General features: G+C 37.9%; 1 protein-coding gene across 11 annotated transcripts in view; it reads right to left on the bottom strand.

The window, feature by feature from the left end:
• Nucleotides 1-1,761: 1,761 nt before the first annotated feature.
• The window catches only part of PPP2R2A (protein phosphatase 2 regulatory subunit Balpha), an 81,482-nt gene continuing 55,843 nt past the window's right edge, over nucleotides 1,762-27,400 (bottom strand). For all 11 annotated transcript variants that reach the window (XM_081516605.1, XM_081516533.1, XM_081516627.1 and 8 more), the window contains 7 exons: nucleotides 18,974-19,139; nucleotides 12,653-12,765; nucleotides 11,754-11,931; nucleotides 9,507-9,671; nucleotides 8,244-8,413; nucleotides 6,087-6,178; nucleotides 1,762-2,756 (listed from right to left, as the gene is read on the bottom strand). In XM_081516605.1, coding sequence (XP_081372731.1) covers nucleotides 2,477-2,756; nucleotides 6,087-6,178; nucleotides 8,244-8,413; nucleotides 9,507-9,671; nucleotides 11,754-11,931; nucleotides 12,653-12,765; nucleotides 18,974-19,139 — 1,164 coding nt within the window. In that variant the 3' untranslated portion in view covers nucleotides 1,762-2,476. The remainder of the gene's footprint in view (nucleotides 2,757-6,086; nucleotides 6,179-8,243; nucleotides 8,414-9,506; nucleotides 9,672-11,753; nucleotides 11,932-12,652; nucleotides 12,766-18,973; nucleotides 19,140-27,400) is intronic.

Genomic DNA, 27,400 nt, shown 5'->3' with positions numbered 1-27,400 from the left:
GTTACATAACCATGTTTATATAGATACAGAGATTTAGATAATAACTACTGCCCAGCCACTAAAGATCGAGATTAAAAGAAAGTTCTCCTACTATTAATTTTCAAAAAGGTTAAGACACAGGGACAGAGTATGTATGTTTGTAGGTGTCTAAGAGAATAGGAGAATATAAGCAACTTGACTACGTTTACTCTTGAGTATAATTTTTATTAATAAAAAGATTAACCATGACCATGAGTGGCTGGGCTTATAGTTTGCTACATCAAAGAAATTAAAAATTGATTCTTAAGAATATTGTTACAGTAATTTATAATAGCATTCCTTTTATAGAGGCATTTTAATTTTTAAGCAATGTTTTTTGTAAATATATAAAACTAACCCTTAGTGTCACGGAGAATCATCATAGCTATTGCTAAATCAAAGAAGAATTTCCGAGAGCTGTCTGACAATGTTTATCTCAACACCTACACCCAAACTTTAGGGAAACAATCTCCCAAAAAGATTTGGAAAACTGCCTGATCAGAGTGATCAGTGTCTGCTTGTAACCAGGGAATAGCCCACTTCCAAGTCAAGCATGAAGAATAACACAAAATACAAATGCACCCAAGATCCCCAAGTAAATTAGGAAAAGTGCCATTATTTTAAGAATTATCAGACATATAATCAAAGTGTTTGAATACAAACTCAGATTTGTTAAGTCCAAAAGATACAGTAATTTTATTACATATAATTTCTCCTGTGTGCTAAAAATGTTAACTTACAAGACACAGTATTTGTATACGTGTAGAGGGGATTACGGTGGAGTCATCTGATCATTTTTCATTGATGAGAACAGAATAAGGTGGTGGACAGATAAGCACTTGGGTCCTCTAAAATTCAAGGCAGCGTATTACTGCTCAACCAAAACACACTACCATTCTGTTAATATGAATGCCTACTCATTTATCTTTTAAAAATAAAGTCCATCTTTTTCTCCATTAAAGCTTCTTCAAGACTGACACAAAAGGTTCCTTCTGAAACTTGTTGAAATAGGGGTACTCTTCATCTTTGGACAAGGTATCATCATTTAGGGAAAATGTAGTCATATACATTACTAAATTTTTATTTGAGGCAGCTGTTGGAGTCCATTAAGCACTTTTGGAACACTGTACCTTTAAAGTTTGTCTTTAATATTAATTGCTTTTGAAAACCAAAAATAGAAGAAAAACATCTATGGCAAAGTACATTTCATTCAGATTTGACAGCAGTAAAATACCACTCCCCCCCCCAAATATTAGTGCAGTGTCAATTTTGTCTATGTAAATCACTTGAGGATAGTTATGGTATGACTGAATAACCAAAAAAGTTTTAACTTAAAAGTTTGTCTTTGACTTAGTATTCAGTAATGCAAAAATGAAATTAAGCACTGTAAAAAGTCTTTAAAAATGAAGTTCTACAAATTTGGTTCCCATTTACAACAGTTTTCATTAACAGATAATGAATTAAGTGTAGACACAATGTATCCAGTACCCTTATAACTACAATAAAAAAAATCTCTAGTAGCATGTATATAGATCGTGATATCTTTAGGAATACCAATATATAGTCAAAATACGTTCATACAGAACCAATACCTCTCCTCCATGTAAAAGAACACTTTTTAAAAATAATTAACAAAAATACCAATTAAACAATGGAACCTCATTTCATTTCACTGCGCCCAAAGGTATGACACAAAATATTGGCTGAAAGAGGTAGATTAAAAAGAAAAAGGAAACCAGATTCTCCATTCTTTGTCACTTTTATTCAGTAGTAGTATTTTTTTTTCCTTATTTTCAGTGCCAGACACGGCAAGGAGTGATTACAGCCAACTGTTATTAAAACATTTGTTCGCAACATGTACCCCCTTTACCACTGACCCCAAACTGACTCGTTTGTGTGCTTTCGTTCTTTCCTTTTTATACCACCACCAAGACCGGGTGGAGGGGCAAGGGGAAAAGAGATGAAGGGGAAGAGTCCAGGAGGCCAGAGAGGAGGAATGCTACAAGCCACAGTAAGAATGAGCTGTATTTAATTTAAAAAAGGGGAGGAGGGGTGTACCCCACAAATGATACAGTAATGAGGATACACAATTAAATCCCATAAGCATGACTGAAGGCTTTCACTGTGTTTGACGTCATCACAATGGAAGGCATAAAAAGTGGAGTAAATCAATGTTGACACAGTCCAATCTAGTCCATTAGGCAAGATGGTGCAAGAAGTCATTTAAATTAAAAGTGCCCTACCCTTACCTAAATGGCTAGCAGACATGGAGAACACCACAGGGAGGGATCCACAGAGCTTTCTCCATGTAGCTATGGAAAATGTGTTGTCGAATGGCACATTGTCAAACACTGGAAAAGGGGCGCCACAATGGACCTCTCTCTTTTTTAAGTACGAATGCTAGATTCAACTATCTCAACTAAGCAGGAAGTGGGTTCTTCTGCTAGGAAGGCCAACCCTAATTCACTTTGTCTTGAAATATATACAGATTGTTTGTAGTAGCTACAGCAATGATATTTTCCTTGGGGTGCCAGGCTGTGTGAAGTATTTTCTTGTTGAAGTCTAGGCTGTCAACACTGATTTCATCTTTCTTTCGCTTGCCACTTGCACACACTTTGCGTGGCTTCAGAACCGTGCGAGGTTTATTGTTTTCTCGTGATGCTTCCAGGGTTATGTCTCGCTTTGTGTTCCGGTCAAACATTCTGAAGAAATTATTGTAAGATCCAGTCATGACAACACTGGAAAAGGAGACAGAGCATCCAGTCAAATAATGAACATGAGTTTTCGGCGAACATTTCGCTGGTGAAACTTGGCCTAATGCTCCAAAGCAAGAGCTACTGCAAGCAGATCTGGGTTTAGGGAGAGGCCTGCTGGCACCAACCCAGAGGCCAACCACTGGAATAAACTAGGAATACAATATTAGTTAACTTGATGTCTATTCATGACTCCTTTCATGACTGCCCAAAATGTCACCAAAGTTAAAAGCATCCTCAAGTAAGGCTTGTAAGTAGTAGTGAATGGTCTTAGTTGAAAACATTTACAACCCCAGTCTATGCAGTCCTCCAGACCAGCCAACCAACAACAAACACAAAACTGTGGTATACACTTCTAAGAAAACAATGCTTTATTCTCTGATTTACATTATAAGCTACTGATGTTCCCAGGACATGTCAGGCTCAGACAATAGCTTCTTATGAATGCTTTTGAGAAATCTGCTTCAAAGAATATCAAACAAGTAGCATATATCATTTTTATTAACAAAAAAAAAATCACTTAACCTAAACACTAAATATATTGTAACCAAGTATTTTTGACAAATATTTTTATAATTTGTGTAGTTTAGCCTGGCATCCCCATATTTCCTGCATTTGTGAGGTTTTAATGGATTTTAATGGATTCTGACACCTAGTCTATAGCTATTTAAAAGGTGTTGCTAGCTAGCATTTCTATGTTATTCTTGCCAAAAATGTGTAACCTGAATCTAATCATGAGGGAGTATTAGACAACACTCACATGAAGGAAAATTCTATACAATCAATGGCCTGTGGTTTTAAAACAAGCTGAGACCACGAAAGACAAGGGAAGAATGAAGAACTGTTCCAGTTTAGTTTAAAAGAGGCAATAAGATGGGACAAAGAACACAATTGAGGGAACTTGTGATATTTACAGGGATCTGTGGATTAGATAGCAGTACTGCATCCATGTGAATTTTTCTGCCTTAGATGCCTGCACAGTCATTATATAGGAGAGCATCTTTCCAAACAACATTTTGATGTTAAAGGAAATAAACAGTTTTTCCTATAATGTAAGATGCTGTTTAAACACAAGGAGAATGAGCTGGTGTAGCTGTGCGCTGTATCCTACTCCATCAGTGCCTTCCCTTTTCTGTCTCCCTGACACCTCAGGGAGAGCAGTGGTGTTCAAAGGCAAAGCCTGCTTACTCCTCCTCCAGGTTTACTGTGGCCAGCCTACTACATGACCTCATATTATAACCAGATAAAAATAATTTTAAAAAATCAGACAACAGATAAATGTTAAGTTCTGTTATCTTCAGTAGCACCATGAAACCTGAATCCTATCAGGCTTCAGTGATAAAACTATTGTTGAATGCTGCTGCTACTGCTAAGTCGCTTCAGTCGTGTCCAACTCTGTGCGACCCCATAGACGACAGCCCATCAGGCTCCCCCGTCCCTGGGATTCTCCAGGCAAGAACACTGGAGTGGGTTGCCATTTCCTTCTTCAATGCATGAAAGTGAAAAGTGAAAGTGAAGTCGCTCAGTCGTGTCCGACCCTTAGCGACCCCATGGACTGCAGCCTATCACGCTCCTCCATCCATGGGATTTTCCAGGCAAGAGTACTGGAGTGGGGTGCCATTGCCTTCTCCGATTGTTGAATAAACTACTCTAATTAATACCTTGAAGGTAGGTTTAGTAATTCCAGAATTATGTTTTCTTTTACTAGTGTCTGTTCTCCTGAAACATACTGAATGGTAAATAAATACATGGAACAACAGACTGGTTCCAAATCGGGAAAGGAGTACGTCAAGGCTGTATACTGTCACCCCACTTACTTAACTTATGTGCAGAGTACATCATGCAAAATGCTGGCCTGGATGAAACACAAGGTGGAATCAAGATTGCCGGGAGAAATATCAATAACCTCAGATATGTAGATGACACCACCCTTATGGCAGAAAGTGAAGAAGAACTAAAGAGCCTCTTGATGAAAGTGAAAGAGGAGAGTGAAAAAGTTGGCTTAAAACTCAATATTCAGAAAACTAAGATCATGGCATCTGGTCCCATCACTTCATGGCAAATGGATGGGGAAACAATGGAAACAGTGACAGACTATTTTTTGGGGCTCCAAAAGCACTGCAGATGGTGACTACAGCCATGAAATTAAAAGAGGCTTGCTCCTTGGAAGAAAAGCTATGACCAACCTAGAGAGCATATTAAAAAGCAGAGACAATACTTTGCTAACAAAGGTCCGTTTAATCAAATGCTATTGTTTTTCCAGTAGTCATGTATGGATGTGAGAGTTGGAAAGCTGAGTGCCAAAGAACTGATGCTTCTGAACTCTGGTGTTGGAGAAGACTCTTGAGAGTGCCTTGGACTGCAGGGATTTCAAACCAGTCAATCCTAAAGGAAATCAGTCCTGAATATTCATTGGAAGGACTGATGCTGAAGCTGAAGCTCCAATACTCTGGCCACCCGATGCGAAGAACAGACTCACTGGAAAAGACCCTGGTGCTAGGAAAGACTGAAGGCGGGAGGAGAAGGGGATGACACAGGATGAGATGGTTGGATGGCATCACCAACTCGATGGACATGAGTTTGAGTAAGCTCCAGGAGTTAGTGATGGACAGGGAAGCCTGGCATGCTGCAGTCCATGGGGTCACAAAGAGTCGGACATGACTGAGTGACAGAACTAAACTGAATAAATACTGACAACCAAAACGGAAGAGATTAAGACTTATCCTTTGAAATAATGGTACACATTTTGATGACACAGTAAAAAAGGAACTGTACTATGTGGATTATAACAAGCCTAATCACTCATGGTAATATGGTTAAAGTAATACATAGTAATTACCTCTTCTCTTCTATGAGGTATTGATGGTAGTATCCAGAAAAACTGGTGTGTAAAACTCCAAATGAAGTATATACCACCTAAATATTTCTAAAACCAATTTAACAGCAAAGTAACAAACACACTGAAATTTCACCATTTTAACTACTGGTATATATATATAAAAAAGGTGATTGATCTGGTTCATTAAAGGGAAAAATTAAAATTTATATAATAACTTATTATATCAAAAGTTTCTGGTGTATTTTCACATTTACTTAGTGAAACACAAAGTTTAATTTTTACCTGCCAATATTGCTGTATGATTTCAAGGAAACCCTGGGGAAAATACAGTTGGGAAATGTAACCTATGTCAGTCGAAAAACACACCAGCCATTAGGAAATGTGGCGATCATACTAGGAGTGGAACAGTACATTTCTTTCCTCTAATAGAATTCACATTTGAATAAGATGTTCAGTTCAAATTAAAATCAATTTACCTGTCAGATCCATTCCAACAACATTCAAATTTGTCAAATATGCAGTCATTTTCATACAGTGAACAAAGTTTACTTCTGAGGTATTCATGCACCTGGGGGGAAAAAAATATTATACATACACACATATGTGTACTTAGCTTACATCACATGATCTACTGCTCTTGAAACTGGAAAATGATTTAACAAGTCTGTATCTTTTTAAGAAGGAATATATAGACACATGGATTGAGTGAAAGTCACTCAGTCGTGTCCAATTCTTTGCGACCCTATGGATTGTACCCACCAGGGTCCTCTGTCCATGGAATTCTTCAGATCATATACATACTTTAATCTCATTAAAACTCAGTTCTCTGAGAAACAGTAAAGGTATTGAGCTCCCCATTCCACAAATACACATTTTCCTTTCATACAACTGAGAAATATACCCTCCTGGGGATGACACATTTACTCTAAGTTTGACTAAAACAGTAGGCCAGAAAACATTTAAAAATGGCACAGATAAGACACCGATTAAAGAATATACAGCAATATTTGAATTTTCCAACACTTGATTTTCCGTCTATTAATTGTTGATTAAAAAACATACAATACTGTGGCTTTACTTCCTTTTTAACTATCATTTTTGGGGCATAACTAACTGAAGCCGACAGTATCATTAAGTGCATGTGTTATGCACTGCATGACCCTGCCCTGATCCAGTGATAAATTATATGGTTACTTCACATATGCATCATGGAAATATTTGACACACTTGTTATTACTTCCACACAGTATATGCTCAGTCACTCAATCATGTCCAACTTTCTGTGACCCCATGACTGTAGCCCACCAGGCTCCTCTGTTTATGGAATTCTCCAGGTAAGAATACTGGAGTGGGTTGCCACTTCCTCCTCCAGGGGATCTTCCCAATCTAAGGACTGAACCTGCATCTCCTGTGGATGCTATATTGGCAGGTGGTTTCTTTATACTGAGCCACCTGGGAAGCCCATTTCCTATATAGTATCCAAAGCTAATGAAAATAGTTGTTTTTTTTAAAGTACAATTCTATATTCACTAGTTTTTCACAAAGGGATCAACTAGAAAATAAGTTTAAAAAGTATTCTTAGAAATGATACATTTCTATATTAATATTACTAAATTACAAAGGAAAGTTTCAAAGTATTTGTTGTGATCATGAGGGAAAAAAAGGAGTCTCTATATCACTGTTCTTTTTCATTTAAATGAGAACCTTAAAATGAAGTAACGATACAAAAGAACAAGTACTTTCTCAATGCTTAGAATTCTCTAGTCTTTATGAAACAACCTAACATCATTTTAAGTGTCCGTTTTATCTGTAAGTATAATGGAATGATTCAGACCATTCTGTGTTGACATTTTAAGTCAAAATCTGTTAACAGAGAGGATTTACAACACTTGTGGGTTAGGACCCACAATGAGTATGTGCGGCAAATAGTAATATTAACATTACCCTTCAATCACATAACAGGTCAACTAGATGCTTATACAAACTCAGTGGGAGTTGAATCTCCACCTGCTACACTGAGTATGATGTGACTCTACTCCAATCACTAAGCCAGGTCAGCACAGGTAGAAAAACTGCACCCTGTCACAGCTGTGCACATCTTCATTCTCTTTTCCAGAAGGGACCCACGGGAGCAGCTTGGCTGACAAGGAGAATCCAGAACTGACATTCTACGACAGGCAGCTCCCAAAGCTGTCTGCTGGGTACTCACAAGCCTCTCTCCTTCAGCTTAAGACAACGGTTACCAGCCAGTTCACCTGACTGGGCGACATGCCAGAGTTAACCTCTAATTCAACTAGCACTGTCCACACTCCATCTGGGATGCTTCTAGTAGGCCTGGCCATTCTCCCCAGTCTTTTCCCCAGACCTCGGTAGAGACCTTAATTCCATCCTCACTTCAAATGTAGATAACAGTAGGAAAAAAAAGTTATTATTGAAACAAATTGGTAGCTTTACATTTTAATTATAAAACTAAATAGAAAACACAATCTATAAAAGTAGATATAAATTTAACATAAGGAAAAGCAGTGTATTCATGGATCTCTGAAGGAAAAAGCCCAATGGTGAACACACACTTTGTACTGGGATTAACACATATAGGTTATATACTCATTGAAAGGAAGAATTCCAAATACCTGGTATGTTTCCACAGGCCTGTTTTCCATATTTAAGTCCCAAATTTTGACTGACAAATAGTCTCTAGTCATCATATATCGACCACTATGGCTGAATTTTACGTCAGAAATTGAAGAGATGATTTCAGAAAAAAAAGACCTGTTACTAGGATCTTCAGGTTCTTCAAACACTAAAAACAAGCAAAAAAGGTTGGGACCATCTGTAATTACTCTGGCTTGGACAAAGCATTTACATAAACCATCATTCACAAACTTCCTAGCAGTGAGCTAAAAATGACACGCTAATAAAGAACTGGAAAACATCTCTAAGAACATCTATAAGATTGTAACCTCCCTGAAAGAGTTTCTTAGGAGAATGAGAATGACACAATACTGAAGCTGAAGAGGCAAAAGTACATTATTAGCACAGCACTTTCCAGAGTCACGTGGCTAATTCACCAGAACCAGACTCGTTTGCCACATCTGACACGTGTCAGGTCTGTGGTCCTACACATACCTCACTGACTTTGCCTGTACTGTCACCACGAGACACAGACCACCTTCGCCATTCCCATGCGTACCCACAGTTTTGAGTGGTCAGGTAAAATTAGTTTGATAAGAGGTATGTAACAGTCTTCGTAAGGTTTTAAGAAATTCAACATGGAGGTAAGAATAATGCAACCCCTGAATTTCTTAACCTTGTACTCTTCCAACTTAAACGAGCTGAAGAAACCTTCTCCGGAAAAAATCTTCCTAGGGAGCCCAAAACAGGAAGGAAGTGGAGAGAAGAGAGAAGGGAGGCAGGGAAGAAAGGAAATGTTCTACTTGCAGACAGGACTGGAGAACCCAACCCAAGTTCCCAAAGAATAGCACTCTATTAAAAGTACATCCACTGGGACTCAACAGATGTGCCCCAGAGACAGTCTTCTATGTTCTTCCAGTAGGAGAACCTGCAAAGTCTCAGGTTGAGTCAGGCAGCTTATCAAAAGGTACAGGAGGTTTAAGACTCATGTGCTGTGCTTAGTCGCTCAGTCCTGTCTGACTGTGCAACCCCATGGACTATAGCCCGCCAGGCTCCTCTGTCCATGGGATTCTCCAGGCGAGAATACTGGAGTGGGTTGCTATGCCCTGCTCCAGGAGATCTCCTCAACCCAGTGATTGAACCCAGATCTCCTGCACTGCAGGTGGATTCTTTACTGTCTGAATCACCAAGGAAACCTACGTAAATGTAGTTACCACGTCTGAAGACAAACAGAAAATGTTATCATTTGAAAATAAACTTACGTTTAGAATGCCTATCACAGAGGGCGGATGCCCTCATGTCACATAACCGAATCGTTCCTTTACTGCTGCTGTATACAAATGTGTTACAGCTGTTCGGATGGAATTCTGCAGCTGTAATCACCTCTGTCAGCTCTTCCATATTGGCAGGCTTGATATCCACAATATCTGGAGAGCATTTTATTAAGGAATTTCCACTTAAAAGAAAGGTCAAGTATAATTTTATATTTCTCAAATCTACAGCTCATTCACAGACTTAAGCACACGTATTAATTCTATTTTAGAATGTAGAGGGTTTTTTTTTTTCCCTGAGTATGCTATAAATCCCAGAAGATATAAAGAAAAGATTGATAGGCCATCATCCTAAACATTAAGAACGTACCATATTTCCAAACAAAAGGAAAAATCTGGAAGGCAGCACAATGGGGAAGCTGCACACAAACAATGGAGCTGATTTACTTGATATTAAAAAGATGCTTTAAAAAAAAATTCAGTAAGAATATATGCAAATCCAATGAAAATTTTGGAAAAGAACAAAAAGAATGGTTGAAAAATATGAAAACATGCTCGAGTCTACTAAGGATGAAAGAAGCCAATGAAAACAACAAGAGACCCTTTCACTAACTAGACCACGAAAGGTGTAGGAAAACAGGCTCTTTTTATGCATTACAGGCAGACCTTGTTTCTTTGCTTTGCTTTACTGTGCTTCACCTATCAGTTCACTGCACTTCACCTATGATTTACTGCATTTTTAATAAATTGATGTTTTGCAGCAACTGTGCATCAAGCTAGCCTATCAAACACCACTTTACCAACATCATCAGCTCATACCTTTACATTATTATTACATTTGTTTCGGTGATCTGTGATCAGCTCAGCTATCTTTGATGTTACTACTGTAATTGTTTTGGGGTGCCATGAACTACACACATAAGGTGGTGAATTTAGTCAACTGCTGAAAGGACAACCAAGGACTTAGAACATTACATAAACTTAGTTAATAAAGCAGTGGCAGGGTTTGAGAGGGCTGACTCCAGTTTTGAAAAAAGTTCCACTGTGGGTAAAATGCTGTCAAACAGCACTGCAGGCTACAAAGAAATCATTCATGACAGGAAGAGTCAAAATTGATGTGGCAAACATCACTGTTGTCTTATTTCAAAGAAACTACTAAAGCTATCCTAACCTTCAACAATCACCACTCTGATCAGTCAGCAACCTTCAACGAGGCAAGACCCTCCAGCAGCATAAAGATTACCGCTTGCTGAGGGTGCAGGTGATGATCAGCATTTTTCAGCAATATTTTTAAACTAAGGTATACACATTGGTTTTTCCTTTTATGTAGACATAATGCAACTACATACTTTAATAGACTATAATATAGCACTAACATTTATATGCACTGGGAAACCAAATAACTTGTGTGACTTAATTTTAAGGCAGTATTCACTTTATTCTTGTGATCTGCAACTGAATCTGTAATATCTCTGAGGTATGCTTGCACTGTAGAGTATGAATTATGCTGCTGCTGCTGCTGCTAAGTCACTTCAGTCGTGTCTGACTCTGTGCGACCCCATAGACGGCAGCCCACCAGGCTCCGCCGTCCCTGCGATTCTCCAGGCAAGAGTACTGGAGTGGGGTGCCATTGCCTCCTCCGAGTATGAATTATAGTATGGTGTTAATTTTTCAAATGCTATCTATTTGGAAAGATATACATTAATAGCAGTCATGATAATTAACATTTATCAAGAACTTAAGTACTTAAAAACAAACATGCATATACATTTCTATATGTGTGTGTGTATTTCATAATCACAGAAAATTTTGAGGAGGATAACATAAACAATGAGAAGTATTTACACCATCATGCATCATGACTTGTATGAATCTTTTTCCAACCTTAATGAGAATACTTTTATAACTAAAAACATTTTAAAGATAATACTCCACATATTTGTTTCTGTTATAAGAAACAGCTATTAAACAGCTATTAAAAAGTTTTTTTCTATTTTCATAGATACAAAGAGAAAAATTCATTAAAATTCCAAGAATCCAGTTTTTAAATTGATACATTATGCCTTTTATCAAATAATTTCACTCAGTGTTTAATAACTTATACACACAAAAAGTACTATAAAATAATAAGCTACTATATAAGAATCCAAACACACTAAGGAGAGAATGAAAATAAATCCAGTATAAGGATAACATGCCTTCTTTACCCAACACCAAAAAAGGAAACCAAATGGATACTAAAACTCCTGTCTGTTATTTCCAGATGCCAAAGATTAATCCGCAAATCATCTGCAGATAAATATGTTTCATAATCACTATTAATAGAAATTGAGTTGATGTGATATGTATGAGCATTGGCAAATATTCTTCGTGGACTGGCCTCAACCATTAGGTCCATGGGCCGAAAGACCGGCACCTGTCAATAAGACATGAAAAAGAAGTGATTACAAAATATTCACTTTCTACAAGAGAACTGAAGGTTCAGAAGACTTCATTACTCGAATTTCTGAGGTAACATTAAATGGCATAATACTACACAGATTTAGTTTTATAAAGCAACTGATATTGATTGCTTAAAGTGCTGACATGGGAAAATGAAAAATAAATTTGCCTTCCTTTACAGATAGCAATACTATCAGAATTTGTAGTTTTTCCTAGTTTCAATCTTTTGCTTGAAAGACTTGCAAAGCTAATAAATGTTTATGATTTAAAGTGGCTAAAAAGGAAATCAGCCCAAAGCATCAAATTCTTGGTATTTTTCATTGCAACTAGAAGATTTAGTCCATTTTTACTTTTTTTATCTCCGAAGAAAGTTAATCTCGAAACTTAACTTTCTAACAGCTGACAACCAAACCGTAAGAACAAATGAGAGCGTGGTGGCATAGTAAAAAACAAAACAAATCAAAACACAGTCTTGCGCTGAGTCCTGGTTCAGCCCCTGGCCACAGTGAGACTCGTCTGTAGGTCAGGGTCTGTTTAAAATTTGAGTCTTTAATGTTCTCTCTGGTCACAGAATCTTGGGAAGGGGCAGAGTGTAATTTTTCCTATTCATGTTCTGTTGAGGATCTAGACTATATAATAACAGTACAGAAGACTATTCATTGGAATAATTTTTTTTTTTTTTAACATGTACTTACACGTAGTGTAGTGACTGTAGTAGGATCTCTATACCTTCCATCTTCCTCTTTCAAGTTATACCCTTCCGGTCTTTTGTCCCTTTCACTGATTTTCCATAACTTTATTGTTTTATCTGGGGAAAAAATAAAGAAAGTCTTAAAAAATGAGAGATTAACCTTGACAGAAGAAAAACATTTTAAGATATATTTAAACATGCAATTTCATATCTCACCCAAAAGGATCCCAAGAATAAAATCCCTGATCTGACTTAATAAAACACAAACTTTCTACTACCAGGTGAATAAATGCATCTGTACGTATAAAAATAGTGCAGAAATAAAAAAATCTATGTTAATGGCACTCATTAAATATCATTTAATATTAAAATCAGGTCACAGCCAGGTCCTTATCCTTCAAAAATTATAGCTAGAGGGGCGGGGGAAACTGTGTGTGTGTGTCTGTCCATCCCCTGGAGGAGGGTGTGGCAATCCACTCCAGTCTTCTTGCCTGGAGAATCCCATGGACAGAGCAGCCTGGCAGGCTACAGTCCATGGGGTCACAGAGTCGGACACAACTGAGCGACTAAGCTCATGCTTAGTCATATGTCTATACATGCATAATGCTTAATATTTAACTTTCACACAAAAAAACAAAGTCGGTTAAAACAGCCTAAGTGTTAGTTGCTCCGTCAGGTCTAACTCTTTGCCACCCCATGGACTGTATAGCCCACAAGGCTCAGTTTTTCCTAGTTCATGGAATTCTCCAGGCAAGAATACCGGAGTGGGTATCCATTCCTTTTTCCAGGCTATCTTTCCGACATAGGGATGGAACCCGAGTCTTCTGCACTGCAGGCAAATTCTCTACCATATGAGCCACCAGGGACAATTTAGAGTAAAAATGGTAAGGCTATCTATCTCCCTTGGTCCCACACTTCGTAGCAGATGCTCTCAAAAACTCCACAAACTTCTTAACAGGTCTGGATGGATTTGTTTAAAATCTTTCTTTTCCTCTGTTACATTTGTGATTCAATTCAAGTAAGTACAAGGGCCTGAAAATAGTTTACCAATTAAAAGCATATGTACCCTAGTCCTTTAAGACAAAATTATTCAGTTTCAAGAATATATAAAATAGTGCTTTTTACAATAAGCTTTACCTCTAAAGTAAGTCTAGAATTACAGAAAAGTTGCAAAGAGCACTGAGTGTTTCCATATACTCTTCACTCGGTTTTTTGCTAATGTCAGCTTCTTATGCAACCATGGTACATTTGTTAAAACTAAGAAATTAACATTCCACGTTACCATTCACTAGACTTCAGACTTTACTCTGATTTCATCAGGTTTTCCACCAACGCCTCCTTTCTGTTCCAGGATCCAAACAACAACCGTATTTAGCTGTCAAGTCACCTTAGTCTCTCTGCAACAATTTCTCAGACTTTCTTATTTTTCTTCATCCTGGCAGTTCTGAGAAGCAGTGGCAAAGTGTGTGGAATGTCCTTCCACTGGGCATATCTGTTGTTCCCTCATGATCAGATTGGGATCATGCGGTATCAGGAAGAGCCCAGAGTGAAGTAAATGTATACACAATACTGACATGACTTTTCCACTAGTGATCACTTGGCTAAGAAAGAAACTGCCAGGTTTCTCCACTGCACACTTACTGTCTCCCCCTTTGGAAATGAGGTACTAAGTCCATCCATGTCTAATAGGACAAGTTACAGTCTGCGCAGGGAGGAGTATCCATCCACTTGTTATTTGAAATTCTCTGTAACAAGCATCCTTTCTCTCCACTTATTTATTTACTCAATCAACCATTACATCACGATGGAATTAAGCACATTTATTTAACTCTGTGTGCCCATGTGGCCCAGTGTAAAGAATCCACTTGCCAACACAGGAGATGCAGGTTCGATCCCTGGGTTGGGAAGTAGGAAATGGCAACCCACTCTGGTATTCTTGCCTGGAGAATCCCATGGACAGAGGAGGCTAGTGGGCTACAGCCCATGGGGTTGCAAAGAATCGGACACAACTGAGCACGCATGCCCATTATAAGCTTAAAACTGCACTTATAAAATGCTACATCTTAATGGCCCTTCATAAGCAAATGGGTATACCAGAATCTGAAAAGCAGTGTATAGAGTACTTTGTGGTGCTCCATCATAAAGAGACATAGCAGGGACTCCTCCAGCCTGGGCACCCCTCTGCCCAGTGGAGAAGAGCACGCTAAGCACCACTGCAGGTGCCCCTGGCAGAGATGACATGTACACAGAGAACAACTGCCAACTTTACTAGCTTGTAGCTAACTATTTCATCTGAACCCTATGTAACGGGTTTTCAGTTATATTGCAGTTAAGTTACATGTGTTTTCTATGTGCCATTTGGTTTACATATATTTATATAATTTAGGTAAAGAATGACACATTTTAGAGTATTTAACCTGTCCCCAAATCTATCATATAAATGAGCCATGCCTGAATTCTACATTTTAGGAGAAATTATCATCCAAAAATTATAAGGATGAACCCCTCCAACACCACCACACACACATTCCCATGATTTCTTATGGCCTGCTCAAATTCATCATCCTTATTAAAGATCCAGATAAAGAAATCACAGTAAACTTATCAAACATTTCAAATAAGATGTAATTAGTTTGTGGTTCCTAGTAGTGTTATAGAAAAACAAAGAAAGAGAAAGAAAAAGAAAAAAAATGGGTAAACAGATTTTTGAAACAAATTAAACTTCAGAACAAAAATTTTAAAGTGATAAAATCTGTGACTTGAGCGAGTACTAAAAACTTTAAATGGTATAAACAAAAGACAGAGAAGTAGTACACAATATCAGTGCAGTGCTTGTGAATAGGCAGGTTGGGAATTAAAAAAAAAAATTCTTATGCTCTATAGTATTTTTAAAAACTTTTTTTTTTTTTGGCTGTGCTGTTGGGCTTGCAGGTTTGTTTTCTTTTTTTTAAAGATTTATTTATTTATTAATGGCTACACTGGGTCTTCGTTACTGTGAGCAGGCTTTCTCTAGTTGCAGCAAGCAGTTGCGGGGGAGGGGGGAGAGGCCTCCACTCTAGTTGCGGTGTGCAGGCTTCTCATTGTGGTGGTCTCTCTTGTTGTGGAGCATGGGCTCTAGAGCAGAAGCTCAGTAGTTGTGGCACATGGGCTCAGTCATTCCACAGCATGTGGGATCTTCCTGGACCAGGGATTGACCTCATGTCTCCTGAATTGGCAGGCAGATTCTTTTACCACTGAACCACCAAAGAAGTCTAGCAGTTACTTTTACCTGGAATTTTGGGTCTGTAGTTGGAGGTACATGAGAATAACCAAACACCAAAAAACTGCACACAAGAGTATGTGAATATACTCATTTTCTGTGAAGAGGGTTATTAGATTCCTCAGAGAGAAGTGTTATGGTCAAAAAGTTAAGAACCACTGCTCTACAGCGTTTCCTGACATTGTCAATACTGATATTTAAAGTGTTTCAGAAGTTCAGAGTCCCAGTGTTCCCCTCACCACAGAGGGTTAGAACAGGGAAAACCAATGCTACCAAGTTTCCTTTGTGGATGTGTGGCTTTTACATAGAATCCAAACAGCTTCTTATTAATAAGCTGTTAAGACAACCTATTCACAAGTGAACTTTTATTAGTCATATATTCAAAGACCCATGGTCAACAAATTTTAGAGCTGGATGTTTTTGCAACATAGAGAAACCGAAGAGAATTCAGAGAAAGGCAAAGGAGATGAAAGAGAAAGAGAATAAAATCACTTGAAGAAATACTAAATGAATAAAGTTATAAGAAGATGACTATGAAATTATTTAAGTAAAAACGATCTGGGAAATACTTGAATAGTGACGATCACAAAAAGCCAATGCAAAGATGAAGATGAATTCTGATTACTCAAAGTTGGAACGTTTGGTCCTATTTTCCATCAGTCTCCCCAGTAGTTTTCTAACCCTTCTGTGAGTATACAGACTCATTACATTATGAAGAGAGAAAGTACAGATATTATGCTGTCTGTCAGAGAAAACTATACCAAATAATACAGAGATACTGCTCAGATTTAACAGAAGTTGACATTTTCCCATTTTTGCCTTCTCTCTTTTCAAAGAATAAAGCTTTGCAGATGTAGCTGAAGTCCTACTCCTCTCATCCCTTTTCCTATTCTCAGCACCCCAAGATACTGTGGTTTGTAAAATTTTCATACTTGTTACATTCTTCCACACTGGACTCTACTTTTTTGCCCAAAAAGAATACAGCTACCATCCCAAAAGTTGTGTTTTACTTAGTATTCATTAACAACAAAAAACACCAAACATGTACAATGCATTGTGTATTGCCCTTAAAGATAAGCTGTATTACTAATCAATGATTTTTCAAATTTACATAATCCTATTTGGGAAACACTGTTTATTCTGTCTACACAAAAACAGCACTTAGATTCACATAACCCCTGACCCAACCCTTGGAATTTCCAGTGGTTTCTCCTTTCACTGAGCTCTTGCCGAGTTCAGTGCCTAGAAAGGCTGGGCTGATTATATGATGCCTTCTTTATTTCAAGTCACAGAGGAAACCTGCATGGACAACACGCAGAGATACAAATGAGAACTGAGAGATGAAATGGGGTTTGCTTTCAAATAATACTGAGAAGGCAGGGTAAGAAGTACCAGCGAAACACAACTGGTGATGAACTGAGAACTGCTGAAGCTGGTTGTTTGGTATATGGGACTTCATTATGCTACTTTGGCTTGTATTTTAAAAATTCCCCTCTATAAAAAATAAAACAATTTAGCCTGTAAGAAGTGAACTGCCAAAATTACTAGGCGCAAACACACTTCCTGGGACATTTACTTCCAAAGTAGAAACTGCCTAAATTGTATAACACATTGCATGTGTGCTTAGTTGCTTCAGTCGTGTCCGACTCTCTGTGACCCTATGGACCATGGTCTGCCAGGCTCCTCTGTCCACGGGATTCTCCAGGCAAGAATACTGGAGCGGGTTGCCATTTCCTTCTCCACAATAATACATATTATTTGATGTCAAAGAGCAGTACCTGAAGTGCTGTTTGAAAGAACTTAGTTAACTGTACAAATCAAAACTGAACCAAGATTAGAAACCAATGTACAACATGAGTAAACACATAACCTCCATTTATAATGCTGTAAATTACAAGCTTTAAATCATTACTTCTATGTCTTTTTCTTTTAATAAGAGGAGAAGAAAATGCAGTTCATGTTATCAGCCAGTGGTATCATTCTGTGGAATGCGTTTCCAAGAATTTGACACAGTGGGTGAGAAGGCCTAAGGTGGATGAAGCCAGCACTTAATGTTTTCTACCATGTCAACCGAAGTCACCTGAGTTTGGATTCTGAAAGTGCTAAAGAATGGTGAGTTCTAAGTGCTAATATCTGATTTTACTAATACCAAGGGGATGAGAAAATGGAAGTCTTCCCCAATCCTTGTTCCAGCATCAAAAAGCTTTTAATTTAAATTTTTACAGACTGGCTACCCAAAACACCTGGAAGTACTCCTCAACCATGCTAATGACTCTCTCTACCCAAATCTGCAGGGATAAGCCAAGTCACAACTCAGGTGAAAATAAGAACAAAAAGAAGTGGTGACCCACTTCTTAACCTGTCATCAAGGACTTTAAATTCTGACAGAGTCACTATATAATTCTAACTTTCATCTAGTAACTCTTCCTACAGAAACAAGACAGTATGGCAGTGAGGCAACTCCAGTTTGTGTTCTTCTTGAACAAGGATCAAGTAAAACGAGCGCTCTCCTAGAGCGTGTCCTGCAGTGGGGACCGTCCTTTGACAGTGTTTTTCATTTGTAGTATGAAATACTCTTTGGAGAGTTAGGCACACTTACAAAAGGAAGAAGGAAGGAAATGAACATGTACTGAGCACTCACTGTGTACACCAGGAGTCATCGTGTGTATTCCCCGTAACCAGACGGTAATGCAAACCCACCACCCGGAGTATGCAGACGAGGAGATCTGAGCAGGGCCAGCAACCTGCCCAAGGCTCCTAAGCCAAGAAGGAGCAGGAATAGGATCTGACCCAAAGCAAATGTAAACCTCATTCTTTTTACTACAAACGGTGTGTGTACTAAAGAAGAAGGACACCTGAGGAGCTCTTTTAGAGAATTTAAAAACTGAAAGAAAATAAAAAAGGAAAGACAAAAAAAGAAGAGTTTACATTCTATATGGAGAAGAAATATTTCCAAATGTCTATCTCCAGAGCCCTCTTAACAACTACTCCTCTCTGAAAAGGGGAAAATAACCCACAGGATATGTGTACATAGTGGGTATATGAAAAGAAAAAATGTACACTTACCATTGGTAGACAATAAAAACTGAGCAGCATTTTTCTGGGGTAACCACCTAATTTTGTTGATCTTTTCTTCTATTTCTAAACTTTTCAAGTAGTCAAACTCTGGTTCATGGCTCTGAAAGGTGCTGTAAACATTATATTCTCCTCTGCTATGAGACTGGATTTTGTTCTAAAATGGAAACAAAAATATTTGGACCAGTTGAGAAATATTTCAAATTAATCAAACATTTAATCAATTCTAACAGACCCTATATCATCTTATATACAATTCTATTTGTTTTTTATATTTAAAGCTTCCAAGGAATAAATACAAATGCTTGAAAGAAAAACAAGAAAAGCTACATAAATCCTTTACTTAATTAGGCACAATTTATTAGGGAAAGTGATATTAAAATATGGATCATTTTGATTGCTACTTTACCATTATATATGACATACTTAATAGAGGACTACCGAGCATACATAACAAGTTTCATCCAAAAGTAAAGACTAAATAAGAAAAACTCATCAGAAACAGCAGAAAGAAGGATGAGGCACACCTTCTTTCTCTGCCTTTCTCATGCCTGCCTTTAGGTCATTTCACTGCTGGAAAGCTCTTGAAGAGAAGAGCCGTCGTAAATGCAATGGCACATTTGACCCCAACCTCTCCCACTCAAGACCACATTTACAGGGCTGTATTACTCACTGAGACCACATCCAACACTACCCAGCAACAAACGCTAACCCTCCCTAAATTATCTTTCTTAATTATGAGCCTAGCACACACCAATGATTTATTTCATTTAGTAACAGTGTGAGTGAATATAATTTAAGCTACTGGATAGAGACTGCTTGTAAACTTCTTCAGTTAACACTAATACCTTAGCAAAAATGAAAATTGTAACCATTTCTAGAGTTTCACTTATTAATCCATCATCACACAATCAAAAACCTTTCCACCAAAAACATTAAATGTCTAGTTCAAAGAACCAATGGGAAAATAGTTTAAAAGAAAGGTAATATTTATAATCAACTATTTTAAGTAAATATGAATTAACAAATGAAATGTTTAAGATGATGTGATACTAAGAATGGCCTGTTGGTCATTATTATTACCCTCCTTATAAAAAGAAAATCTTATTGAATCATTATTTCATAAGCATAGGCTTTAGGTTGTTTTTTCCAGTGGCTTGATTATCTGGATTGATCATTCATGGTCACAGCTGTATTTGGATTAATTACTACTGTGTGCATTTACCAATACTGAGAATGCAGAACATATCACAGAACATAATGCACACTGGGGATGTGGAAGGGGTAAAATTCAAACTGAGAATCTTGGTCTCATTATAATACTCTTACACCAACTCTAATAACCCAACCCATTTAACAGCTATATGCCAGTGTCTCTTTAGAAGAAATTCCATGTATCTTCCACTGAAAATTACTTAGTCTCAAAATGTTTGTCATATTATTCTCCAAGAAAGTTACAATAAACAGCAATTCAATTTTTAATATGAATGCTATTTTTAATGTAAGCAAAAGACTACAGTACTATGTACACTGGGTCCCAGAGGTATACAGAGATTTAATAACACAGAATCTCTGCCTTCAGGTAACTTGTGTATATGAAACTTTAGTCAAAAGTAGAAACTAAAGTCCATATAATTCAGGTAGGTCTGAATTAGGACAAAAGTGGAATTGCTGGGCCAGGATGGTCTTTTCACTAGTTTTTGGTTAATTGGTTATTCATATATTCAATATAATAAAACAAACCCTGACCCCTTACTACACCCACCTTAAGCCACTCATATAAATTGATTCCAGGTAAATCAGGAATATAACTGTAAATGCTTCTAGTAAGCACTATCCAAGAGAGCTTTCTGCAACAATGGAAACAGTCCTTATCTGCGCTGTCCAATATGGTAGCCACCAGTCATATGTGGTTGTTGAGCACCAGAAATGTAGCCACTGTGACTAAGAAAGTGAAGTTCACATTTATTTTAACTAATTAAATTCTACATAGCCACATGGAGCTAGTAACTACCATATGGGAAAGCATAGATCTACTAAACAATAACAGGAATATATTATCTTCCTGGACCTTGGGGTAGAGAAGTACTTCTTTTACAGGAAAGAAAAAGCAGTAAGTCTAGAGAAAAATGTAGATAAACTGAATTATATTAATAATCTCTACTTATCAAAAGATATCATTCAGAAAAATAAAAACGTAAGTCACAGAATGGGAGATACTTCCAACAAATACAACTGGCAAAGGGTTAATATTCAAAAGGTGCTAAGTCTACACATCAGTGAGAAAAACAACAGAGAATCCAGTAGAAAAAAGTGCAAGAAATTTTAGTAGGTACCTCACAAAAGATGATATCCAATGGCCAATAAACCCATAAAAAGACGCTGAACCTCACTATTAATCAAGAAAGTACAAATTAAAACTATAACAAGTTTTAATCTCATAATCTCAAAATGCTTAAATTATAAAATTACGGACAAAGCATTGGCAAAGATGTGGAAGAGCCAGAATTTTCATATATTGTTCATGAGAATAACATGGGCAGAACCACCTTTTACTATTGCTGTTCAGTCACTCAGTCATGTCCGAGTCTTTGTGACCCCATGGACTGCAGTACATTAGGCTTCCCTTTTCACTATGTTGTTGTTTTTTTTTTTATTTTACTATGTTGTCTTACAACTTTTTATTCTTTACAGCCACAAACTGAACCAACCAAAACATCCACATCTGTAAGAAAATGGATAGATTGTGGTACAGTAATACAGAAGACCACAATATAGTAATGGAAATGAGTAAATTATTACACCAACAAAAACTGAGCAAAAAGGCCAGACACAGAATACTTACTGTAGATTCCATCTATAAAAAGTTCTAAAACTACAGGCCCAACTAAGTGTTAAAAGACTTATAAGAAGGAAAGAGAAAGGAGTGGCTTGGATGGGGAATGAGGAAGGTTGATTAAGTGGAGAAGTTCTAGCTCCTGAGATATCTGCTGCATGATACTCCACTAGTGTTCTGTGTATTTTTCTGTGTATATTTCAACAGAGTTAAAAGAAAAAAAATAAAATAGCATACAAATTATGTAGCCACTTTGAAAACAGTATGAGGGTTCCTCAAAAATATAAATAATAGGGACTTCCCTGGCACTGCAGTGGTTAAGACTATGCTTCCACTGTAGGGGCCATAGGTTCAATCCCTGGTTAGGAACTAAGATCCCATATGCCACATCGATGCAAAAAAAAAAAAAAAGAACTACTGGATGATCTGGCAATCTGGGTATAAATCCGAAAGAAGTGAAAAAGGAATCTCAAAAGACATTATTCACAATAGCTAAGAGGTAGAAATAACCTAAATGTCCACTGATGGATAAATGAATAAAGAAAATGTGATGGGTGGGTATGTGCACATGCATGTATATACACATATAAATTATTCAGCCTTAAAAAAAAAAGGAACTCCTATCACAGGCTACAACATGGATGAACCTTAAGGACATTATGCTGAATAAAATAAAGCCAGTCATTAATGATAAATACTGCACAATTCCACTTATATATATGGATTATCTACAGCAGCCAACCTCACAGAAACAGGAAGTAGAATGATGACATTCAAGGACTGGAGGGAAGTCGATGACAAGAAGCTGCTGTTTAGTGAGTTCAGAGTTCCAGTTATACTGGGGGTTTTGGGGCACAGTAATGTGCATGTGGTTGGCAAAACCGTGCTGTACACATGGAAACTGCTGGGAAGTTGAATGTTATATTTTGCCACAAATAAATACAGTTCAGTACACAAAATCATGGATGTGAGAGTCAGATGGTGAAGAAAGCTGAGCGCTGAAGAATTGATGCTTTTGAACTGTGGTGTTGGAGAAGACTCTTGAGAATCCCTTGGACTGCAAGGAGATCCAACCAGTCCATCCTAAAGGAGATTAGTCCTGGGTGTTCATTGGAAGGACTGATGTTGAAGCTGAAACTACAATACTTTGGCCATCTCATGTGAAGAGATGACTCATTGGAAAAGACCTGATGCTGGGAAGGATTGGGGGCAGGAGGAGAAGGGGACAACAGAGGATGAGATGGTTGGATGGCATCACCGACTTGATGGACATGGGTTTGGGTAAGCTCCGGGAGTTGGTGATGGACAGGGAGGCCTGGCGTGCTGCGATTCATGGGGTTGCAAAGAGTCAGACACAACAGAGCGACTGAACTGAACTGAACAGAAAAACAATATGAAAATTACAAGAACACATTCAAACAGATATCTATGAAGTGCGAGGTGAATGGCAGCACCTTGTGCAAATAAAAGTTAATGTGTGCCCTACTGCACACCTATGTGCATGTTTACTTAAATAAAGGGCCTGGCCATGATCTCTGGTGGTAGTGTCATGAACTCAAGTATGCCCCTGAGATTCAACCAAACCAAAATAGAAAACAGCAGTAAAATCCAATGGTGTTAGAGCCAAACAAACATTTGGAAAGAGAATTAGAACTTCATTTCTTACACAAAAATAAATTTCAGAGGGAAGAATTAAATGTTTAAAAAGTAAATAAAAGAAGCTAAGAGAAAGTACAATACTGAATTTCCATATAATTCTCAAGTGAAAAGGAGCTTCTAAACATAAAAGTGAAAGCAAAGAGCACAGAAAGGTTGACTTCTGACAAGGTAAGAAGAAAAATATTTAAAAGTTAAAAAAAAAAAAGCATACTAGGGAGAAAAGTGCATCATAAGACAAGGTTACTACCTTTCATGTGTAAAAAATGTTACTATCTTTTCAAGTCCTTAAAAATAATTAGTAAAAATATTAATACTCTCCCCCTTGAGAGATGAAAAGGTCAACAGTTGGTAACTTACCTAAAAAATGGTCAGCAAATATATAACTACTCATCGTTAGTATGCAAAATTAAAGAATAATGTTTTGCCTTTAAACCGATGAAGAATTTAAAAAATGATAATGATCATTGCTTTAATGATGAGAATATGGACAAAAATTATACACTACAGGGAGAAGTATAAATTTACACAGATTTTCTGGAGAAAAGCTTACTGAAAGCCTTAAAAGATATACTCAACAATTCCATTTCAAAGTATAACCTAATGAAAAACAATGTATGCAAAGATGTATTAACACAGAGGTTATGGGTGCCAAGTTTCTGCACAGTGGGAAGTCCAGGTATAACTTATACTCGGTCCTCTATATTGTGGATTCAACCAACCATGGAAATGTCTTGATTACAGTTAATACAGCTGATCCCTGAACAGTGCAGGACTGCTCTTATATGTGTATTTTTTAACAGTAAATACAACTGTACTATGTATCAGAGGATGCTGAGGGCTGACCATAAATTATATAGGGATAAACTCTATGTTGTTCAAAGGGTTAACTGTAATGCTTTAAAATGTTATAAAATCTAAAAAGGTTAAAGTGTTATGATTCAGACTGTATAACTACCCAGAATAATTTAGTTCTAAACCATGACACAGAATAAGAGCAAGGCATAGAACCAGTAATTTTAATTACTGGGAATATTAAGAGGTAAACTGAAACTAGGAATCTGGAGAAGAGACGGCTGAATAAGAGTGGTGCTTGGACAAGTGAACGGATATGAATGAGGACTAGAGCCCAGGCCTCTAAACTCTCAAGGCTTCCAAACTCCAACTTTTCCACCACTAAAACAGAAAACATCATTCCTTAATGGCTACTATTAAAAAGTCTGAGGACCAAGTCTTTTCTCATTACTATAAATGAAACTGATTTTCTTGATTTATACCACTTAGATTCATTACTTAGAGAAGTTAAGACTTGTTTTTCATTGTGGATAGTCATTCCATTTATACTGAATTAGCTTTTTTTTTAACCTACTTGACTAGCTGTGCAATCTTAGAAAAGGCATTTAACTTAGGTCTCAATTCACTTATAAATTTGTAATAATTTGAGACGTAGTAAGTAAGCATAACATCTCCGTTATTTTACTGTGAAGATTAGTAAGATTTAGGGAGCTTGGCAGAGAGTGTGGCACATCAACTGTTGTTGCTAAACCCGGGTCAGAAAGGGGAATGCAAGAGGCAGGGAATCGGGAGTAACAGCAAGGGTATAGGGTAAGAGTTCACTTCTTGGTTAACTGTAGACTTCTGATCAGTAATCTCTCTGAGCTCCTCCGTTTCTTTATTGGTAAAAGCAGATTGCATTGCCAGGAGCTGCAAATCTAGGGTCCACATACTACTCAACTCCCAAGAGAACGCTACCCTGTCAGCCTAAAACAGCAGATTTTGTCCCTTCACTTTAATAAACAATACACTAAATGAAGCCCTCTGTATATGATATTATATTCTATTAAACAATACCATGTGGTTGAGTCTCATTCTCGTCTTTCCAAATAATTTAGAAAAGGAATACAAACATATAAACAACACTATCCATATCTTTGGAGATAAGCATGCTAAAGGTTTCTTCTAAACCCTGTTAAGTTTTGGGAATACTACATTAAAAACAGAAAAGTGAGAAAGAAATCCTATTAAGTAACCAGCAGTGGTAGAAAACAAAGGCTGCATTAACAATCCAGAAAAATCAGTAAGAACAACCTTTCTCTTCACCTGTCTCCTTAACTGTCTCTTAAAAATATTAACCCTCCCTGAACATTTTAGCTTATATGTATCAAAAAGTCTCAGAGAAACCAGAAGAAGGTCTGAGCAATCCAAAGGAAACAGGAAACCAGTTACTTCAACAAGTGCTGACCACCTCCTGTGAGGACCCATAGAAATAAAGATCCCTTAAAAAGTATGGAACACCATAGTCTGACAGTGGCTTGGGCCCTCCCCCCACATTACCATCATCAGAAAGAATACTGCCCCATCCACTTTGATGTCAAAAGCTATTATTTAGGCTGTTACAAAAGTAACTGCAGTTTTGCACCTGTTGAACTTTACCATTTTGATATAGGAATCAATTCAGTTCAGTCCCACAGTCATGTCAGACTCTTTGCAACCCCAGGGACTGCAGCATGCCAGGCTTCCCTGTCCATCCCCAACTCCTGGAGCCTACTCAGACTCATGTCCATCGAGTTGGTGATGCCATCCAACCATCTCAGCCTCTGTCGTTCCCTTCTCCTCCTGCCTTCAATCTTTCCCAGCATCAGGGTCTTTTCCAATGAGTCACTTCTTCACATCAGGTGGCCAAACTACTGGAGCTGCAGCATCAGTCCTTCCAATGAACACTCAGGACTGATTTCCTTCAGGATTGACTGGTTTGATCTCCTTGCAGTCCAAGGGACTCGCAAGAGTATTCTCAACACCATAGTTCAAAAGCATCAATTCTTCGGCACTCAGCTTTCTTTATGGTCCAACGCTCACATCCATACATGACTACTGGAAAAACCATAGCTTTACCTAGACGGACCTCTGTCGGCAAAGTAATGTCTCTGCTTTTTAATATGCTGCTAGGTTTGTCAAAGCTTTTCTTCCAAGGAGCAAGCGTCTTTTCATGGCTGCAGTCACCATCTGCGATGCTTTTCAGTTCAGTTCAGTTCAGTCGCTCAGTCGTGTCCGACTCTTTGCGACCCCATGAATCGCAGCATGCCAGGCCTCCCTGTCCATCACCAACTCCTGGAGCTTACCCAAACCCATGTCCATCAAGTCGGTGATGCCATCCAACCATCTCATCCTCTGTCGTCCCCTTCTCCTCCTGCCCCCAATCCTTCCCAGCATTAGGGTCTTTTCCAATGAGTCAACTCTTCGCATCAGGTGGCCAAAGTACTGGAGTTTCAGCTTCAACATCAGTCCTTCCAATGAACACCCAGGACTGATCTCCTTTAGGATGGACTGGTTGGATCTTCTTGCAATCCAAGGGACTCTCAAGAGTCTTCTCCAACACCACAGTTCAAAAGCATCAATTCTTTGGCGCTCAGCTTTCTTTACCGTCCAACTCTCACATCCATACATGACTACTGGAAAAACCATACCCTTGACTAGACGGACCTTTGTTGGCAAAGTAATGTCTCTGCTTTTAAATATGCTATCTGGGTTGGTCATAACCTTCCTTCCAAGGAGTAAGTGTCTTTTAATTTCATGGCTGCAATCACCATCTGCAGTGATTCTGGAACCCAAAAAAATGAAGTCTGACACTGCTTCCACTGTTTCCCCATCTATTTCCCATGAACTGATGGGACCAGATGCCATAATCTTAGTTTTCTGAACGCTGAGCTATAAGCCAACTTTTTCACTCTCCTCTTTTATTTTCATCAAGAGGCTCTTTAGTTCTTCTTCACTTTCTGCCATAAGGGTGGTGTCATCTGCATATCTGAGGTTATTGATATTTCTCCCGGCAATCTTGATTCCAGCTTGTGTTTCTTCCAGCCCAGCATTTCTCATGATGTACTCTGCATATAAGTTAAATAAGCAGGGTGACAATATACAGCCTTGAT

This window comes from Giraffa tippelskirchi, chromosome 1 (assembly GCF_054371585.1).
Source record: "Giraffa tippelskirchi isolate mGirTip1 chromosome 1, T2T-mGirTip1v1.2.pri, whole genome shotgun sequence".
Classification (NCBI taxonomy): domain Eukaryota; kingdom Metazoa; phylum Chordata; class Mammalia; order Artiodactyla; family Giraffidae; genus Giraffa; species Giraffa tippelskirchi.
Note: the sequence above shows the minus strand (reverse complement) of the source record. Positions and strands in the feature narration are given on the sequence as shown.